We start from the raw sequence: 21,715 nt of genomic DNA on the forward strand, positions 1-21,715 counted from the left end.
GACTTCTACCCCGTCCCCTGACTTTTTTCTTTTTTTGCTTTCGGTGAGGGTGCCGTCATGCCGAAGGCCGACTATAGTAATATGCACAGGTCACTGTGATGTCCTCAGACAAGCAAAAGTTCGTTGCTTAGGCTTTCCCACCCGGTTAACCCCTTCAAGGTTACGTGCTTGAAGGAAATCGGACATGGGAACATGACATTTGTAAATACCTTGGCTTTGCCGAACCGAAGCGCGAGACGTCTATTCTTGTAATTTTGTTTTGTTATTTGCTGGTTATAAAACGGTTCTCTGTTGAGTTTTCGGGATTTTTTTTCGTATACTTCTCTCTTGATTATATAAATTTGATAGCCCACAGTGGAACTCGCACCATCCACTCTCTCAGCAGAAAAAAATTCGTTCAAATGGGACATCTCGTTCAAGAGATACAAGGTCACAAAGTTGGAAAAAATGTAAGCCGCGAAATCGCGCCGGTTGCTTCGAAGCGCCGTGGACGGAGAAGAAAATATCGCAGAGACCTGCGGTCAGGCACCTTTTGCATCTCTTTGTGGGTGGGAAAACATTTATTTTTTTCGAGAGAAATAAAAAATGTGACCGGCGGGCATCATTCGATTATAAATGAAACTACACACCTACAAGTACACGTTACACGTATGGGCACACCAGTTGCACCCACGTACGCAAATATCTTCATGGGGTTCCTAGAGAACAAACTTCTTAGCGCCCTCGCATTAAAACCCACTATGTACCTTCGATACATCGATGATATATTTATATTATGGGAACACGGGGAACATGAATTTGAAAAATTTGTAGATCTATTGAACACCGCGCATAGCACTATATCACAACACTCAACTCACTCAATCAACTTTCTCGACAGCACAATATCACTAGACAACGGCAACCTCATCACAACCCTGTACAAAAAGCCAACTGACAAACAACAATACCTTCACTTCAAGAGTCACCACCCGCGTCACTGTAAGGTTGGAAATCCTAATGGGCAGAGTGTAAGACTACGCAGAATTTGTTCAAACGACACAGATTACGCTGAGAAGCTTGACGAACTCTGCAGTACACTTGCCCAAAGGGACTATCCAGGCTCCCTCCTAACCGAATTTCGTCGCAAGGCACTCACACTTGATCGAAAGGGGGCTCTGGAGCACCGAAAAGACCTTCACGCGTGCCAAATAAGCTTCATCACAAGGTATTCCAACGCACTTCTAAACATCAAAGCCATTCTACGGAAGCACGAGTCCCTCCTCCATAGCTGTGACCGACTTAGCAATATATTCACTCATCCAATACAGGTGACCATACTGACGCGCAAAAAACCTAGCAGACTCGTTGGTCAATGCCAAAATCAGCAAAACGAACACTCAGTACACTGGAACACGCCCCTGCTACCTCCCGCGCTCCAAAGCATGCAAGCACATTCAACACGCTAACTCCATCAAAAGCACTGCGAGCAATTACACCCTACCCGTTAACCACGCATTCCCATGCACAAGCTCCAATGTCATATACAGCATTGAATGCGGCAATTGCTCTATGCAATACATTGGTGAAACCAGCCAACAAAGGAACAACCGCCTTACCGGACACAGAACCGACATATCCAACGAAATCCCCAAAGCAGTTGCCGAACACTTTAACGTTCCTGGTCACAACTTTGACAACATTAAACTGTATATCCTAGAAACCGGGTTCAGATCCACACGTGACAGACGTGATAGGGAGTCTTTAACGCTCTTCACCCGTTCGGTATCAACAAATCACAAGGCACCCTTGAGAAACACTTCACAAATAAAATATTCGCAGACCTTTCCCTTCTGTCCCCTTTATCATCTGTTATGTTCTGCATGCCCACTGCTTTTTTGCTTCCTTTACTGCATGCCACAACTTTGTATTACGAATATATACCTTTAAAAAAACTGCTTTGCTCGCTCTGGAATTTTCCCCCACGTAACCACTAACCTCCTTACCTTTCGGAATGCTTGCCAATTCCTGCCTGTTGTCCCTTTTTGTCCCCGTGTAGTGTACGTGAACCTCCCATTTCTGTAACCGGTCTGCAGCCTAGATCACTTCGCTCACATAATCCCCTCCACACTCTAACAAAGCGGCCATTCACTCCGGCTGTAGAAGCCCGTACGGACCCGGGCTGTTGACCCACAATTCGCATGAACCTTTAACACGTCACATCTAACCCTTTAAATACCACGCCAATGATGAGGACGGTGCCCAGAAGAAGAGCAGTCTCTGTTCGAAATATCGGCGGCTGCTGTCCTGAGGCTACTCCCTTCAAGTATTTTAATTATCGTTATGTGTAAGTAAATCAGACTGTTATGTAGGTTACCCTGTGTGTGACCTCTGGTTCCTGCTCTTAGTCCTGCAGAAGTGCTCACTACACAAGTGGACTATTGAAAACCTCAATCTTCCTTTTCTGTGCAAAGTGCGCACCCAGTTCGAGTAGGATGTAGACCTTGAGGAACCAAGCTTTGTATCTTGGGCTGCTCAAATAATCAAATAGGCATGTTGTAGTCAAAGATGATGTAACATGAAATGTGGTTCATACAGTTTATTGTGGCACTCAGATAATATCGTCATAATATGTCTGCAGAGATTGTTCCAAAACAGCATATGTGATGCAGCGTCATACATTATTGGGCTTCTGGGGAAAATCGGATCCACCTGATACAGACGGCAGCCTTTGTAATGGTGTCTGACACATTTTTTTGCAGCTACTGTTTTGTAATATACATTAAAAATGCTCCTATGCAAGTATCACAAAGTTCTTAATTTCATTTGTTTACTTTAACAACCCTTGTGAAGGGAGTTATATAAAGGGGGGAGGATTCTATCCAAAAAAGACGTTCCAAAATGATGTACACAAAAATACACAAAATTCGTTCACTCACCACAAAGAAATGTATTCGATCTTAATATGATCATAGCACTTGGAAATAAATGACGATATATTTTGTTCTGATCCTATGTGGGCAGGAAGGTCATTCCAGTTTGACACCATCAGCTGGTGCGGAGAGTAGAGGAATTTTTTCGTTTGTGTAGGTAGAGTAAGTACTTTGTGCGGGTCATCAAGTCTTGGAAGTAACTTGTGAGGGGATTGACAGTAAGTGTGGTGGGGAGGAGAGTGACCGTAATATAACTTATGAAAGAATGCCGGGCTTGATACCTTTCATTTGGCAATCAAAGTTGGGCTTTAATGGCTGAGACGCTGGAAAAAGGATGATAATCACGAGCAACAAACCGTGCGGTTCTGTACAAATTTTACCTTGTCAATAAGATATGTTGGGATGTGTTCCAGATTGCAGAGGCATATTCCAGTTCTTTTGAACATGCCAGTAGATGTTCTGAGACTGGAACACATAGAAAGGACAAATAAATACAAAGCATCAAGTTCCTAAGAAATGAATGATAAAAGAAGGCAGTCACTGGAAAGGTTAGCCAGTAGCAGGACTTGAACCCACATCTTCTGTATTACCGATCCAGGGCTCTTAGCAATTCAGGTAAGCTAACACGCCTCTCCAGTGACTTCCAAGGGTGCGGATGTACCCTAGGAATAGGTTTATGGGCAGGAGAATATTAGTCACTGTTATTATACAGGCATAGCTCTCTGTCCAGTATGATCACCGCAGAGCACATTTGCAGGAACTCACAGGCACAAAACTTGCATAATAAATATGTAATAGCCTCAAACAGCTAGTATATATAATAACTAGGACATGGAACTCCAATAGCAGATGACCTGGCAGTAGAACACAGGTAATCTTGCCATCACTATACAGGGTGTTTCAAAAAACGGGTCATTCGGACTTTATAACACACGCGTAAACGGCACTTGTGTGGCAACTTAATTTGCCATCTTGCCAAAATATTTTCATTTGATTTTAATTAAAATAAATTCAATTTCTTTAATTAAACTCCAAAATTTCCCAAGTCAACGTTGTGGAAGGCACTGACGCTCAGGCGAGCAGAACAAGACTGATCCGATTTATTCGGCCATAGCCGTTTAAGTACAACACCGCCGGGGGGCGTGAGCACGACAGGCGATAGCTTATGGCCAAACTGACATCCGTTACATCTCCCTTTTCGTATTTTTTTTTCAGAGGAAAATCTAAATACACTTTTTAATGAATACAGTTTTGAACACTCAAGGAGTCCATTAACGTAAGTCAACGCGGAATCAGTTCATGTCTCCGGTGCCGGGTAGCGCACAGGCTTGCGTCGAAGTCGCTGACTTCTTCGGGGCGCCGGTGATGGCCCTAGGTCATCAGGTGGGTCCGCTTCTTGTTCTTCGGGCGTTGGCCGGAGCGCTTCACGGTTGCGTAGGAGCAGCTAGCGATCATGGGCTTGAACGTGGTGCGACTGCTTTGCCGACCACGACTGCTGGGCTCCAGCTTTTTTTACGGCTGCTATAGAGTCGAACTGACTCACCGGGTTGAAGTTCACGGTGCTGACGGGCTGTCCTGTTGTAGTAGACGGACTGGCGGCGATGAAGCACACGAAGCCTTTCTGCCACTGCCTTCGGGGAAATCGTTTTGGGACGTAATGTAGACCTGGTAGCCGGCACCAGAGTGCGCGTCTGTCTCCCCATTAATCTCTCCGTTGGGGACCTCAATATGAGATCCCGAGGCTGATTTCTCCATTCCAGCAAGGCTACGAAGTACTGTACTGTTCCGTACATATTTCTTCAGCAGGTTATTGGCTTCTCGTACTGCCCGTTCAGCGAGACCGTACCCTAGGGGGTACATGGGGCTCGATGTAACGTGTTTGACTTGAACACTGCGAAGAAAAGTTTTGAACTCAGCACTGGAAAAAGGAGGACCATTGTCGCTTTTAAGAATCATCGGCAGTCCATGAGTAGAGAACACTTCACTGCACACACGAACTCCGCTGCACACACGAACGGACTAAGTCCTTTGCAGTCGTACGGTGCAGGGAGCGAAGTTCATAAAAAAACAAGTAAGAATCCCCCATAACGACGTATTGAGTCACGTTGTGATGGCAAAGGTCAATGCTTACAAGTTGCCAAGGGTAATCAGGAATGTCGTGGCTAAGCATTGGTTCTCTAGGGTTCCGTGGCATGTCACGTTGGCATTCAGCACAGGCTTTAACATAGCCAATAACATCGGAATGCATATAGGGCCAACAGAATACCTCCCTCGCCCTATACAACATTTTCTCGGTACCAGTGTGCGGCTCGTGCACAGAACGAAGTACCACTTTTCGCATGGAGGGTGGAACGATGATTCGATTGCTGCGTAGGACGATGCCACCTTCGGTGTGTATGTCTTCCCGGAAGGGCCAGAAATGCCTGAGTGCTTCGGGGACCTGTAGCTTATCTTCCGGCCAGTCCGCAGCTGCAAATGCACGAAGAGTAACAAAAGTTTCATCACTCTCTGTTGCAACCTTGATCTGTTGCAGGCGTTCATCACTTGCCGAGACATATATTTGAGCGCGCTGATAGCGCATGTCTCCTCTTCGACCTTATCGTTACTTGGAAACCGTGACGGAGCGTCGGCGATAGGAATGTCTTTTTCCTGATCGATAGCTAACGACGATGTCGCATTTTTGAAGAAACAGACGCATGCTCTGCAGTCTTAGGGGGCACTGTAGCAAGGGCTTCTTAAACATGGTTTCCAGAGGCTTGTGGTCCATTAATACCTTGACCCTCGGCTTCCCTAGGATGAAATCATGAAACTTGTTGCAGCCAAAGAGTATAGCCAGCATTTCTTTCTCGATTTGAGAGTAATTAAATTGCGACTGCATGATTTGGACGCGTAGGCTACAGGATGAAAGATGAAAGTCACTGAAAAGGTTAGCCAGCTGTAGGGATCGAACCCACATCTTCTGGATTACCGTATATCTGTCCCTTCTATGTTGTTCCAGCCTCAGAACATCAGTTTATCTCATGGCTACAGGATGGTCTTCTTGGGTCAAAACCGGTCCTACGCCTTCACTGCTAGCGTCGACATACAGAACTACGGGCTTCGTTTCATCATAAAATGTCAGTACTGGTGCTTTTGTCAAGCAGGCCCTAAGCTGTTCGAAACTCTGTTGTTGCTCGTCTGGCCACTCCAAGACCATATCCTTTTTAAGTAATTTTCGCAGGGGCGCGCTGATGGTTAACATATTCGGAATGAACTTTGAGACGAATGTCACCATACCGAGGAAAGTCTGTAATTGCTTCTTGCTGGTGGGCACGGGGAAATTAACGACGTCACTGACTCTCGAAGGATCCAGCTTGGCCCATCATGGAGGAGCCCATCAAAGACACAGCCGCTGCATTTCATTGCCTGGGACAAGGAAGTTTCACGACTTCGAACCAATTTCTGAGGGCAGAATCGCATTTTCTTCTGAGGGGAAAGCTTTCCCGGTATGCAAGGGGCCTAAGAACAACAATAGCTGTGCTGAGCGTTAATTTTCAACAGGGCGTGTTTTGGGCACGACACCTTGTGGTTTTACTCTTTTAGTGTGACGCGGAAGTATACACGTCACAAGTCTAAGCAATAGACAAACCGCCGAAAAACCCAGGAAGACAGTAGTACCAAGCATATAAAACGAACCTGTTAAAGGGTCTCTGCTTAACGACGCGTGAGACCAGAATGTTCCTGGAAGGGTGCTTCTCCGCGCCCAATTTCAGGCCAATCACGGCCGAGAAAAAAATTCATTTCTTGCGTTTGTCAAAAAGTAATTCTCCAGATTTTTGATATGTTGTAGCTGAAGCATTGTGCTATCGAATGACGTAGGTCGGCGATTTTTAAGTGGTCTGCCACATTTCGAAATCTTCTTCTGTAAAATGCAAAGTTTTGATGAGTGTCACTTCTCCAACGGTTCTCACAGAACAAGTGTATATCCCAGACATGCGAAAATTTTTGTTAGCGTTCCCCATGTGCCAGTAAACAGGGGGCCTACCTACTTTTCCAACAAGGTAAGCAGGGAACACGGAAAAAAATCGCAAAAGTTGCACAAACGGCGACATTTGGGCCCGACTTTAGAGGGTGAGGGAGAGAGTTATTTCGCATGCCCTGCTTAACTTATGCTGCATAATCCTCGGATGACATACAAACCACATTGGTTCGTATATAGAAGCAAGCACGCGCGAAAAGAGGACGAAAACCTGTGGTATGGTTTTCTCGCCTGGCGCAAACACTGAGGTGCTCTAAAAACACATGGAATCAATATTTCGAGTTGGGAGATTCGGTACGATTAACCTGACAGTGTACCTCACGCACCCTATTTTTTAAAAACATGTTGGTGATGGTCGATTGACAACCTTGGACCATTCCCTGTGGAATGACCCAGAAGTCACCAGAAATGTTCTTCAGCCTCTTTGGCCATGAAAGCGCACCTTTATTTTGTAGATTTTTTGTCAAACCCGTCTTGCAGTGCTGGTTATCAGAGGAGAATGCGCGCTGAACTCTGATAATTCTCCTCCCTTTCGAGTTTCATTCCTCCTCCCATTTACACGTGCTGAAATGTACGGTCTGCTTTCCTACATGCGGAAGTGTCGATAGGCTAAGCCCTCTTTAAGTATGATATCTCACATTTTAGTCACACTTTGATGGCCTCTGGAACAAAATCGGCTCGCTACAAAACCAAGACATTCACTTTAGGTTTCAAACACGGTCCCCCTAATTGTGAAACTGCAGTGGAAAATTACCCAAAGCGAATATATTTTGATGTATAAGACTGTGAAATCACGATGGAGCGCGAATTCTACTTCTGTCCCATTGTGTACAATGCGTAAGATTTCAAATGCCGTGGCAACAAAAGCCTTTATAGATATGCGGATAATTCCTTTTCGGCATAATTCCTTGTATATAGATCTCACAGGATCCAGTGGCGAACCAGTGAAAAGTTCTCCGTCAAAATGAAATTATACGTTTCTTATATACATTGCGTCTATGGCTGTAATGCAGGCGAAGCACGCCTTAAGTTTTTTCCCTCATGACCTCATGACCTCAACCAATCAGTACATGATTAATTAGAAATGAACTCCTTTTTCCAAAAGACGTTTCATAATCATACCATTAGAAACTAACGTCTGGCGTGTCCACCAATGGTGTGTCTCAATCTTTCCCAAATTCACGTGAAGTGACGTAGTTCTGAGATTTCAAGTCGAAAGCAACACGGTTCAGAGAAACGTATTAGCAATATAAGTACATACAAGGTGATCAGGCATTTTTGTGGTGCTGGGAACTGGGGCACTTGCCTCCTGTCCAAAAACGTGACATTTGCTAAAAGCACCCCCCCCCCCCCCCTCCGGATGTTGTTTTTGCTCTGTCCTGTTAGCGGTCCTTTTGTCGGTACGATCCTGAGAAGAGATGTGCAGATTTCCGTGTCTACATCTAACTGATGAAATTAACCGGCTTCTTCACATTGATCAGCTGGTGCTAGGCCAATGAGTCAAAACCGTTAGCATGGTCTGTTATAAGCCCCTCTGGCAGGAGACGATATTCCGAGATGTTGAGGGCGTTTTTACAGCGGCAGTTGTAAGGTTATAGGGGATCGCCGTGTCTGTGTGGCAAAATCCTCCACGTCTCTCCGCTCTAGAGAGGAGGAGAGCAGAGTGACTGGTGCGCGCTTGCCAGGCAGGGGAATCACAAGGAAGGAAGCACAAATTATGTAGTTTTAACGCTTCGGAACCGTCCCTTGGAAACAAAAGAAAAAGCTTTCAAATCCAAGACAGCAAGACCAGCAATGTATATCAACCACTGCAAATGGATCAGGTGCTGGGCGTACCCTATTTACGGAACTGCTATCGTAAAGACGTTCCCCAATCTGTTAAATCTCTTGTAATCCTTCTAAACCTCCCTACTGAACCCGTGTCGCGATAATTAAACGAAGAAGAGTGTGCAGTGTCAGGCCACGTCAGGTGTGGATTCTGCTCCTCGATTATGCCCATCATGTCTGTAATAACCTTGAAGGATAAATGAGAAGGGAGGCCAGCTGGTAATATCTGGTGGAAGGCAATCCCGAGACAAGGAAAATACATACAAATATACGTTGTCTTTCTAACTATGTATTTCGGAGTTTCCTTGCAGTAATTATTAACAAGAAAAATATAAAGAAACACTGTACTCTTTGGTGCGCTCTAAAAGGCGTACTAAATGCGACAGCTTTGCAACAGCGGAGGGCGGTTCATGTGACGTAACCGTACATGATTTGCATGCGGCGGAATCGCGAACCAGACCAAGGTCGGCATGGGCCTCGTCCAGACGACGTGAGCGACATTATGTGAGACGCGCTGTGCAGCCACACTGAGCGATCAGTGGCATGGCCGAATGGGTAAAAGCGTCCGCTCGTCGGAACTGTCTAAGATTTTTTCCTGGTTTTTGTGGCAGACTTCCTAGACTAATGATGGCAATGTACCCCCTGAAGTCAGCCCAGGACGCACACCAAACCCCCTGTCCCCCACTCCTTCCTGCTGTCCGCTCTCCATCTGCCCACGTTTGTACGGTTGCTTCGAGGCGCCAACAGGGAATTCAAAGAAATCAGAGATTAGGGAGTTGTAGCATATCGAGTGCGTTCCACAGAGACAAAACAAATAGACACGTACAGTAACGAAGAAGGGAGTTTGAAACATGTCGAAAGCTCTGTTCAGTGTTAGTCACCCTTCTACAAACATATCACAAACATTTTACAAAGAAATTTGCAGACCCTCATGGCAAATGTTGCGACATTTAGCGCCAGTGTAATTTTTACCAGTGCTACGGCTTTCAACGACACACAGCTATAACTGTTCCAGATGGATCAGGTCGACTTCGACATGCCAGGTCGCAATCAGTTCCTGAACCAGACTGACGAGCACAACTCCAAGATAATTGACGCATATAAGAAATACATTAAGGGAATTGCCAAGCTTATGACAGGAGGTAACATGACAGAAGCGAATCTTCAAGCCTTTGCCGATGAAGTAGTAAACCTCGAGACTGATCTTGCAAAGGTGAGACCCATATTCCACGATATTAACTGCCAGCAGCAATTTTTTGTCGTTTGTTCATTATTTCGTAAAATGCATCGTCGCCACTTGAACAAGTAGAGGTCTTGCACTTGTGCGTGGTTGTTCACAAAATGTAATTAGAACAATGGTAGTGTGAAAATGTACGCATTGTGTACATATTTAAGGTTCTTGCTACTGGAGACAGTGCGTTGAGGTCCTTGCGCAACGTCTGATAAGGAACACGAATGGAAAAGTAGGACGTGTACACAGAAATCGCTATTTCCAGATTACAGTTCGAGGCACCATCCCAAGCAGCACAATGTACTGAAAGTCGAGTGCACTAGGGGTGGACGGGTGGGTGCAAGGCCTTGAACAGAGTCTTGAAACTAAAGAACATTGATTAGACTAGAGCTCCATGTTAAACGTTTTCTTAAGAAACGCGTTTCGTAACACGTTTCACAGATTAAGCGTTTTCTTAAAACACGTTTAAACGTGTTCTGTTTTTTTTTTCGTATTTCAACGTTTTCGCAGGATACGTTTAAACGTTTTCGTTTGCATAAACGTTCAGCGGCACTTATACGTATATAAACGTTTTCCTAGGAGAGGTTTAATCGTTTTCTTTTACATAATCGTTTTTAATCGTTTTCTTTCCTCCTCAAAACACTACAGCTTACTTTCCTTGAAAGACACTGCAGGGTATCGTTAAACTGGCATGTTACTTTGTCCCGCTCATTTGTGACCGTCTTATGTTTAAAGTAAAGAACAGTCAGAGCGCAGGGCGCATTTTATTCCGTTTCTTGGTGGTTAATAGAGCGTTGCCACGACCCCGTTCGCGGCCTACACCTAACTTCAAAAACGGAGCTTTATTTCATCGATATCGCCCGGCAGAAGTACAATTCTGAGTGTTATTCTTTTCTCCATCCCAATTTGTTCATGACGGGAGGTGTACGGCTCTTTGTGGGAATTCGAGTCAGCGCATCATGCCACAAAAGTCGTGCTCATCCCTTTTTTCCCACTCTGGCGCAAGAATGATATCATTCGGGACAGTGATTGGTTCTTAATTGGTTCATAATTGGCAAATGTTCTGGTTTTAGAGCGCAATAATGGGAACCAGTAGGAAAGAGTAGGTTACATGCTTCAGGCTAAAGTAGTCGCTCAAGGTGACAATCGTCCGCGTTGGTCTTTTCACCAAAATACTACTCGCGTAAAGAAGATAAATACGGAATTTTTAGTATAAACTACCCAAAAGATTCAAACGTTCCATTGCGAGCTCGACATGTTTAAACCGATAGTGAAACACGTCGGTTCATAATGAAATGTACGACGAAGATGAACATAAATAGGGTTCCTTAAAAGCCAAATATGAACTGAAGTAATAAGCTACTTATAAGACAGTGGACCAGCTCCCGTGGCATAGTGGTTAGGGTGATCGTTTTTCACGCCGAGACTGGGAGGTGACACGGGTTCGAATCCTGTCACCGGCTGTGCTGTCTGAGGTTTTCCCTGGGTTTTCCGAAGCCTTTCCAGACAAATGTCGGCACAGTTCCCCCTGAAGTCGGCCCAGGACGCATACTAGCCCCCTGTCCCCCACTTCTTCCTGATGTCCTCTCTCCGTCTGTCCACATCTGTACGCCGCTCATAGCCACATTTGCTTCGCGGCGCTAACACGGAATAAAAAAAATAAGACAGTGAGAAACTGCGTAGTTGGTAATTATTGATGGGAACCATGGACGCGCCAGGCATAACGGGGACAACTTCTGTCTTTGTCCCCGTAATGCCTGGCGCGTCCATGTTTCCCATTAATAAAGAGAAGAAGTTGCTTAAATAGCTATCCGTTTCGAAAGGCGTTGTGTTTCGTATTAACAAGGCCGTTTAAACGACCTTGACATAACGTTCAACCGCTTCATTGTACCAAAACGCTTAAACGTTCCACATTAACGACACCTATAAACGTTTCATAAGGAAACGTTTTCCAGACTATACGTTAATCTAAACGGCGTATAACACGTTTAAACGGAAACGTTTTAAACGAAAATCGGAAAAACGTGTTAGATCCCGAGCCCTAGATAAGACACATACCGTCCACCCCTATTGCACTCGAATTTCCCCAAGCAGCACAATGTACCGAAAGTCGAGTGCAATAGGGGTGGACGGTATGCGCCTTATCAATGTTCTTTAGTTTCACTAGTCTGTTCAAGGCCTTCCACCTACCCGTCCACCCCTATTGCACTCGACTTTCAGTACATTGTGCTGCTTGGGTCAGTACATTGTACGGCTTGGGATATTACATTTCCCACGTTCTTATAGAAAGACACGTGTACTGTGTTCTTACTGTTCTGCGTCATGGTAGTTGTCTTATACCCCTGTCACACGGGTACCTTCGAGCTGCATTGAGCCAATGCGCATCAAACTCAATGCAGATCAGGCGTAGACAAACCGGCACCGTTGAGCAAGATCGAGCTTCAATGCAGCTCGACTCAATGCAGGCCCCGAAACGGGATCGGGCATCTCAAGCTGCATTCAAAGCACTCTCGATCACAGCGAGCGATATCCGACCGCGCAGCGTGTAATCTCGAACCGCGCGGCCTTTGCGGCTATTGCGCTGCAATCCAACCCGTCAATGCGCATTCAGGTTGGCCCGTGTAGCTGCGGAAATGTCGAGCACTCTTGAGGAAGTCAATGCGGATCTGCCTCAAGCAGCATAGAAAGTGCCCATGTGACAGGGGTATTACACTACAACGTGACTCAGTAGTCAAACACATAACTTCGTGAGACTGTATTTCGCAGGCGGCTCAAAATAATCAGTACGTTTGATGCATATCTGGGCGTTACATGCACGCCGGGGAGTTCAGACAGATACCGTATCATTGCTTCTCATCCCAAATATTATGCGTGCGCCATTCCTGGTATAGCTTCTGTCTACCTGACTGTCGCAGTTTGTTTGTTTTGATTTTTTTTTCAAAGGCGCTCCAAGCGTTCCCTAGTGGATGAGTCGGATCCGGAAAAACGAAACAGAAAAGGGCATGTGGCAAATCGCGATAGGGACACACAGTCCGTAAAGAAAAATGGTTACGTGAAGGGCGCCAGAGCATTTAATGTGTTAGTGTTCTATCACTTAAACGGATGTACGACACGGGTGACGAAACATTTCCAGTAAAATAGCAAGCAAACACGCTCGCTCGTTCCTATGCATAATAAGCAATCGATAAGTGTTACACCATCGAGCGTTTGTAAGCCTAATCGGATGCTTGTTTGCAGAGGTCTAGACCTGAGGAAGAGAGGCGTGACTATGATGCTATGTACACGAGGAAAACTGTGAGTGAGCTACAGAAGGAGTTACCTCAGGTAAGTAATACGAAGTCTTGTGCTGCTAGCTACACTCCGTACTGCGGTGCGGACTGACTGTAAATAACAAACTACTTCACAAGCGAAACAGATATACAAAATCCGTTCAGTACAGGGCACGTGCCTGAGGGGCACTTTGCCAATAATTTTACATTAGCCACGGCATTAGCTACGTCGGACATGATTTGGCTTGTTTGAAGGGCCTTCCATTGCGACTGACGCATACTGGCTATTTTAATCGTTTCGATATTATGCAATCGCCATGAAGTTTCCTACGTTTGTTTTAAACTTCTCTTCGCTCCTTCATCTACCACAAAAATATGGCATTCCATTGATCGTTTTCTCTATCACGCTCATGACAGTCGACGGAAGTCAATATAATTAACTAATCGTTGAAGCTAGCGGTTAGAACTAATTAGCGATCAGTTAACTCTATATTATATATGGGTTATAGAATATATGCGTTACTTTTTACATCTCCCGATCTCTACATCAAATTCCTATTTAATACATTCATTCTACATAGTATTCGGTAATGATTTTCCTGATCTACCCAGCGTTTCGATTCCCTGAGAAGATGATGATGTGTGTGGGAAGTCCGGACAAGGATGAGTTAAATCCGAATTTACTTGATATACAGAAGAATCGGGAGCGGTTGGTGCGCTTTGATGGTGTTCTCTAAAAGCATTAACGATATTTAGTAGATCGGAAGGTGAAAGGCCTTGAACATATCCATGAAACTATAGAACATTGATAAGACACATAATGTCCACCCCTATTGCACTCGCCTTTCAGTACATTGTGCTGCTTGGGACGGTTCCGAAAACATGATAAGTCAATCGCTATGTTTCTTTGAAGCGGGTGACATCACATTGCTAAGCTTGGATATGATAACTTGCGTTATCGTATCGCTTTCGTATACTTTTTCACTGTACTAAAAGCCGCTATTAGCTAGGCATTGTAGTGTATGTGAAAATACTATAGAAAATACTCTTCTTCTAAGCCGCGTATTTAGCGAGGGTTTGGCGATGATTTGCCATCTGTGCAACCCTACCATGAAAGGCAGCGTGGTTGCGCGTGCTGAGGGGTAGCACATCGGTTCGTGCGCGGTCCGATATGACCGATTCAATGCATATTTCCCCTTTTGATGTATGCATTAGAGAGTGGTCCCATTTTCCTGAGTCCGAAGAACCGACACGAACAGGACACACACAACTGGACGACACGACACGCCTCAGTGAACATCGTAATAACGCCAGTGATGACTCACCCTCGTCTGAACTCGCAAAGCCTATAAGAACGAGCCCAGTTTGTGTTCCGTGTTTTGAGAACTCCACCATTATAGCTCAATACACATGTGAGTATACACGCATACTCCTAGAAAGCGCCGCCATTTTGTCAAATCCTTACGCCGTCAGCCAACCGTCCATGGCTATCGCATCTTCACTCTCATACCTTCCCAGCGCTGCTTAGCCTTGTCCTAGTTTTCAATGCCCTCATCCCGTGACCTTTTTACTTTGTTTCTATGAATATATCCCCCTGATCCCCCTTGTTCTTCCCTTTGCCCTGTTTCCACATGTCACTTGGTTCAGACAATGAAGTTATTGCTGGTTGAGTCTGGTGTCGTTCAGTTATGTGTTTCGCATCCGTGTCAGTTCCTGAGACGCAAGGAAATGATACCACTCTCGTATGTACACCAGCTCACTTGCGCCATTTTGTTTTGCTCAGATTCATGGGAGATACGTTGCCTGTCTATAGAACCACAGCTGTTTTGGTGAATAAACTGTTGACAGTAGCGGTCTGTGTGTGTCGTCCATATTTCGTCCTTGTCGTGATTTAGCGCTTTTAATCATGACTTCATCGCTATAGTCGTGTTCAACTAAGAAGAAAAAGAAACCTAGTCCGTCAGCTCTCAAAATATTACTGCGCAGCAGATGGGATGGCTGGGCACAGAGACGTCACTCTCCTTCCTCCGCCAGATAATGTAATCCATCACATTCGCTCTGCTTCCGTATTGGCTGTTAAGACTGGTCGCGTGACAGTACGCGAGCCCTCCCCATGGTGCAGCAGCGATAGTTCTCCTGCCGCGCTATTGTGTCTTCTTATGTCCAACGGCTTATGTAGATGATGGTCTTGATTTATTTTCCTGCTTAGGTTGAACACGACTATAATTCGTCGCCAACGTAAATTGTGCTTGCAATTAGACTGGGATATGTGTGTCGCCAGAGTCTCAAAATGTAGGCTACAACGCATTCACTGTGCTCAAAGTTCCCTAGCGTGCTTCCTGACTGAGTTGCACATCCATAGTAGGAGTCATACGATGTCTTCCTTTCAAATGTACGTCTGTTCGTCGGCTATGCTACCTGAGATTCATGTCGCTCTGAGGTCGTATAATGAATCTCAGTCAGTAAGACATACATCGGGACAGAATCAAACATAATAGCTTTAAAGTGTGCCATATTTGGCCCAAATTCGTAAAACTGGTTTCACATCTTTCACCGTTCACCTTGTGCCTTTTGTCACCTTTGTCACCTTGTGTCAACTAGGGGAAGTTGTGTACTAGCATTTGAGATAAAAAAAACGTGTGGGAATAGACCTCCTCTTGTTATGCGAGCATTGCAGCGACTGAAGCGTCACAGTGGTGGGCGTCGGCCACCCTTGTAACTATCCGCGTGTTCTGGTGTGTGTGTTTCCATGTGTGTTTCCTTTGCCCACCAGTGGGCTGATCACGTGGCAATGACGTAAAACACAGGGAGATCTATTATTGAGTCCACACACTGTCACGAACAATGAGTTATTTGCCAAAACACTTCTTCCTGGCTTAGTACAGCTTGGGACAAAAGTTTACGGAACACCGGGGTGTCGCATTTCTCCAATGGAGCGACAACCTAGCAGCAAAAAGGAGTGGACATGCATACTGAGAGGTGGATAGAATAGCCCGCCAGCCGTTTCCTATTCGATAGCTTCGTGATACCTAGCAGGGAAGCGCTCCGATGAAGAAATACGCAGGTGCAGTGTTCCGTAAACTTTTGTCCCAAGCTGTACCGTTCCGATGCAGTCATAAAGTGTTGTGCGCCTTCTCTACCCTTTGGTCACCCTAGACAGAAAGCCTCCCTACTGAATGAGCTGCGTGTGTCCTCAATGAAAATAATTGTATCCACTAAACCTCTACCCAAGAAACGTCATCATGACGTTGGTAGACACACCGAAACCAAAACAGATAGGAAGGGGAGAGCTGGGTTCCACGAATGGGCAATTGTTCGCTGCCTCCTATTGAAAGAAAAGTAGTACCGAAGGTCGCGTCCTTTTCAGAGATCATCGTAATCCCCTCAAGAACGTGGCTTTCGAGCGCGACCTTGTTCGCCAGTAGCTTTCAACGTAGTTCAACTCTACCAAACTCGTGGCGCTGTCGAACATTATGACGTCATTTATTTACAAACAGGTAGAGGTCTATTCCCAATGCAGTAAATATACGCTATATATAAATATACGCATACTCATCCCTCTGTCCCCCACTCCTTCCTGCTGTCCTTTCTCCGTCTGTCCACATCTGTACGCCGCTCATAGCCACAGTTGCTTTGCGACGCTAACACGCAATAAAAAACAAACAAACTTGATTACTGAAATATATGATTCAATATGGTCATTGTTATTTTACCAACCAACAGTTTTGTCCCTCTGCTATACGTTTATCTTTCGCTACATTATGCAGGATCACCATGATAAAATTATTATTATGTTCCAGGGCAACTGGTTAAATTTCTTCAATGGTATCCTGACGCATGTGAATATAACAATAGACGATCAAGAAAGTGTAGTAATATGGGAAAGCGAGTACTACAATTCGACATTACGCTTCCTCGATACAGTGAACAGGTACGATACTTCCAATTTCCTTACTTTCTTCACTTGAAAATCACAAAACAAACAACTTTATTGTGAGATGATGAATGAGGAGTTTCATCGCCGGGAGCGATACACTGCTCCGTTGCTGGTGGTGATGCGGGGGATCAAATAATGAGTCCCTTCACAATAAGGATCCAAGTCCTGTGGTGTCCAAAAAGGCCAAGAGAGCTTTGAGGGCAGAGCGTTGGTGGGCTCGATGTGGCCAGGGACCAAGCAATTTCGTGATTCAAAATCACGAAATCACTTTGTGCTTTGTAGAAGCAATGGGTCAGCGTGCACAAGTTTTTTTAAAGACTTGAATTAACGTATTTTTCGGGACGAAACCCGTTGTACAGGATAAAAAAACCAGCGGTCTCCTGCTGACGCACCGAGAAGTACAAGACACAAGAAAATGCGATAATAATTTCAAATTGCGCCTAGTGGTTTGTAGATATGGTCAACTGTAGGAGCTTAACTGCAATGAGTTATGATGTAATACTAAAGGGATAACGCGCAAAGAGGCTTGGCGTGAAGATTCGAGCGTAGTAGGGGATAACTTGTTTTGGTTGTTTGTTTATTCTATGGAAATGGCGACAGGCCTAACTGAACTTAACTGCAACGCGTAGACAACGGCCACCAACATGGAGAATCGGAGAACGAGAGCTTGTTCATGTCGGCATTCCCACTCCACGACGAAGCAAGACGGCACTCTCTCGCCTTGGCAGTCACGCTTGCAATGTTTAATATAATGTAGCATTCCAATGCCCGCAACTGCCCCGTGATATCCTCACTTAGCAAACAGGGCCGGTGCTTTACCAGGCACTCGAAACCGCCAGCAGGTATTCAAGGGAACCTCCGCACCGAGCTGTATACCGCAGAAGGGGATTAGTCACGTTGAATAACCCTGTCATAAACTTTTCTGCGCCCACGGTTTGCGTAGTGGGTTTTCGGTGCAGACGGCTGGAATTTCTGAGGAGCTAGGCCAATAATGCTTCCCGCTAGGAAAGGAGCCTGGGTGGTTGCCTTGCACCACAACCTGCGCGCTTCCACAAACGTTGAGGAGATTACTTAGTGGTGTCCTTTGAGTCTCTCTGTGTTCTCAGTGTCTGAAGAGACACGATTAAGGGGAAGCCGTCTAGGATGACAGATGAAAACTTTGGACTCCAGGTATTGCTGGACCAAACCAAAGTCAGCAAAAGTGACTAGACTGTACAATAAATGTACTGCCTTTTGTGGCAATACTGTCTTATCCCAATTCCCTAATAACCAAATGCAATGTTCACGAAAGCGAGATTTTGATGTCACAGATTTTATGCACCTTCTTCGTATTTTCACCAAATGTGTCGGGTAAAGTATCGCATTATTTTTTATTAGTAACGGTAGCGGCACTTAGAAAGAAAGTATCGACATTGGTGTTTCACTAAGGTGCTACGCAGACGTCCTGATTTCGCATACTAAGGTAGTCCTTTGTCCACATTAGCACTTTGTCATCTTATAATACAGCTTTCAACTTGCACAACAATTTAGCGTGAGAGAACCGATCAAACGTTTTGTGAACATCCAAGAACATAACATTCATCTGCCCTTTCTTGATTTATAATGGAAGCCAGGTTATGTACTGTATCCAGATGATAGGTAATTGTTGACCCCTTGAACCCCTTGTTGTTGAACCCCTTTCGGAAGCCGTCCTGATTCGGATAGAAAAAAATAATGAGATCGAGGTGCGAAGTTCAGTACTTGAATATTATGTGCTCGAGAATTTTACTACAGGAAGGTTCACAGTCAGGATACTGGTCGATAGTTTCACGGGTCAGATCTAACCCCTGACCTGTAAACTGGGACAACGTTTGCAGTTTTCCATTGTTGTGCAACAATACCACCAGGTAGAGACCTATTAAAAATCACGACTAGAAATCGGGGAGGGGGATATATTTATTAGGAGAAAGAATAGAAAAGAGAAAACGTGAGTCAGTCTCATACCGGCTTGTTTTGTTTCTTTTTTGTTTTTTTTTTGTATTCAAAAAGAAAACGCAAAAACGCAAAGCAGACAATCAGAGGAACGACAAACTTCGTATGATTAGAGCAGTCACAGTCACAGCAGCACAGGCACAGCGTAGCACGAGAAAGCCCGATCAGAGGGTGGGCGCAAGGCCAGAATCTTCCAGGAAGCGGAGCAGGGCTGTGGTGACCGCGCACCGGGTAGGCCGAGGGACGGGACCAGGGAGGATGGCCATAGACATTGCGCTGCACCCAAGCTGCATTGGAGGGCGACGAAGGGCTTGCCGTTGGGGAAGGAGCTGCTGGCATCGATTCCGTTAAAAGATAGGCGCAATGGTATAACGATACGATAACGAGAAGAACGATAAGTCACTGACGTTGTTTTCGTGTTCTTCCACAATGCATATCCCTAACAAATATGCTCTCACCGCTTGTCGTTAATTACCTTAAAAGGCATGGAACTCGAAACAAAAATACTTCCGGATGTGTGGAAATTAGGAAGGACACGTATCCGCATAAAAAGTACGACTGCAGTGCTCAATCCCGGTGCGATAGTTTGTAATCTGTCCCTCGTATCAAAAAAGTTGTTTCTTTCAGCTGCCAGCCAGCGACGTCACGTGCCCCATGTTGAAGACGTGCGTCTTCTCTTTTCCTTCCTTCCTTTTGCGGGCGTGTCTGACACTGAGCAATTCACCGATCACCTTACTCCCACGATGTTAGCAGAGGATTGTTGGCGGCCAATAAATGTGTTCACACGATTATGACGTCAAAACACGCCAGAAGGAGTAGGGAGAAACCGCTGCCATTGCGCGCGCTCGTTTTCTAGATGTCCTCTATGCTCCTCTAAGAAAGCAGGGACCATCAGCGGGAACTACTACTACGCAAGCATGGTTGCTTGAGGGATATCAAAGAGAAACTATGCGATATCTTCAAGAGATAGAGTGGACTAGCAAGTGTACAACCGGTCTGATTCCGGTTTGACTTATCAGTTTTCTATCGACCCAGTTGTTCCGACTGTTCTCTAGAGAGCTGGCCTCAGATTTTCCCTCTCCCTCGCGCGCCCCGCCCACCCGGAGCGGGCCAATGGGAGGACGCGTGGGCGGTGGCGGCTGAGTGCCATCTGGGGGCAGAGGTTCGAACGTAGACGGGGACGTGCTTTTGGCGATGCTACACCCACTGGGTCGTTCCATCCACCACGGCCCTGAGTTGGCCCGTGAGATGGCGATGCTCGATCTGTGAACCTAGGGACGCGCGTTCCTTGGGACCGCAAAAATGGTCGGCGATAAGTACTGAGTCATGATCCCATTTCCGTCTGACTTTTTTTTTTCTTTTTTGGTGGAATGAATTGACGGATTTTGACGGCTCCTGTGTTCGCTTGTTTTTGCTTTTAATAAACGTTTCATGATCGGCGTCCTTGAGCGATGCCCGCGTTTGTTTGTTTTTGCTTTTAGTGAACGTTTTATGATGGCTTGATTCATTACCTGTTGTTGTGCGCGGACTATGAACATATCCGTGGTAAGTTTTCGGCGTCCTTGAGCGATGATCCCGATTGTTTGTTTGTTTGTTTTTGCTTTTAATGAACGTTTTATGATGGCTTGATTCATTGCCTGTTAGGCGCGGACTTCGAATGACGCGTTTGCGACGTCCTTGGGCGATGCCCGCGTTTGTTTGTTTTATTAAATATATGGAACACGCGTTGTTAGAGTGATCTTGATAAGACGTCCGCGGAATCGTTGGGCCCGTGTTTGGTTGATAGTGGGGCGTTCTTTGGCGTGTGTGTGTGTGTGTGCCTTCCCTTTTATTGAGCATGTCATGCGATTCGTGTGCGATGCGCTGTGGACCGGGACACGGGCGGTGAGAGGTATACCCCGTTTTTGTTTCTTTGTCGTTTCGCGGGACAATGCGTCATTATGGACTGTTTCCCTCTGCGTTTTTTTTTCTCTGGTTCGTACCCCCTTTTTGTCTTCACTGCGTCATGCGACACGTGTTGTTCGAAAGGAATTTGATGAGATGCCATGCTCCTGCCGTTTTTGGGCGTATGTTTAGATAATGCCGACAGAAGACTCCTTTTACTGAACATGAGGCCACACATGTTGTTACAGAAGGACTTTGACGAGACTCCCAGGCCGTTTTTGTGTGTGTATGTTTGGTAATACTGGCTAATCGCGAAAGAAGACTACTTTTTTGGTGGTTTCTTTCACTAAACTTTTGGTGGCACCGTACCGCTGTCAATCGACTGGGTGTGCATCATCTTTCTATGTGAAACCAGGAGACGCATGCAACTGACCACAGCAGGCTGCGAAATTAATGCAGATGACATTTATTGCAAGGAACTGCATGGACAGGCTTTTGATGGCGATGGGTTCCGGGACATTTCATCGAACGTTGTTTGGTCGAAAGCCGTTTGATCGAACGCGGGACATTTGGTCGAAAGCCATTTGATCGAACGCCGTTTGATCGAAACGGCAGCGGTCGTTTGATCGATTTTTTTCATTGGTTCGCTTGTAGCGTTGATGTAAC

At 45.5% G+C, this 21,715-nt stretch overlaps 1 protein-coding gene across 2 annotated transcripts in view; it reads left to right on the plus strand.

Moving 5' to 3' along the window:
- LOC135376171 (neprilysin-1-like) overlaps positions 1-21,715 on the plus strand; it is a 148,938-nt gene that overhangs the window by 61,189 nt on the left and 66,034 nt on the right. For both annotated transcript variants that reach the window (XM_064608766.1, XM_064608765.1), the window contains exons 8-10: positions 9,773-9,970; positions 13,226-13,312; positions 17,058-17,188. In XM_064608766.1, coding sequence (XP_064464836.1) covers positions 9,773-9,970; positions 13,226-13,312; positions 17,058-17,188 — 416 coding nt within the window. The remainder of the gene's footprint in view (positions 1-9,772; positions 9,971-13,225; positions 13,313-17,057; positions 17,189-21,715) is intronic.

This window comes from Ornithodoros turicata, unplaced genomic scaffold (assembly GCF_037126465.1).
Source record: "Ornithodoros turicata isolate Travis unplaced genomic scaffold, ASM3712646v1 ctg00001049.1, whole genome shotgun sequence".
NCBI classification, from domain to species: Eukaryota; Metazoa; Arthropoda; class Arachnida; order Ixodida; family Argasidae; genus Ornithodoros; species Ornithodoros turicata.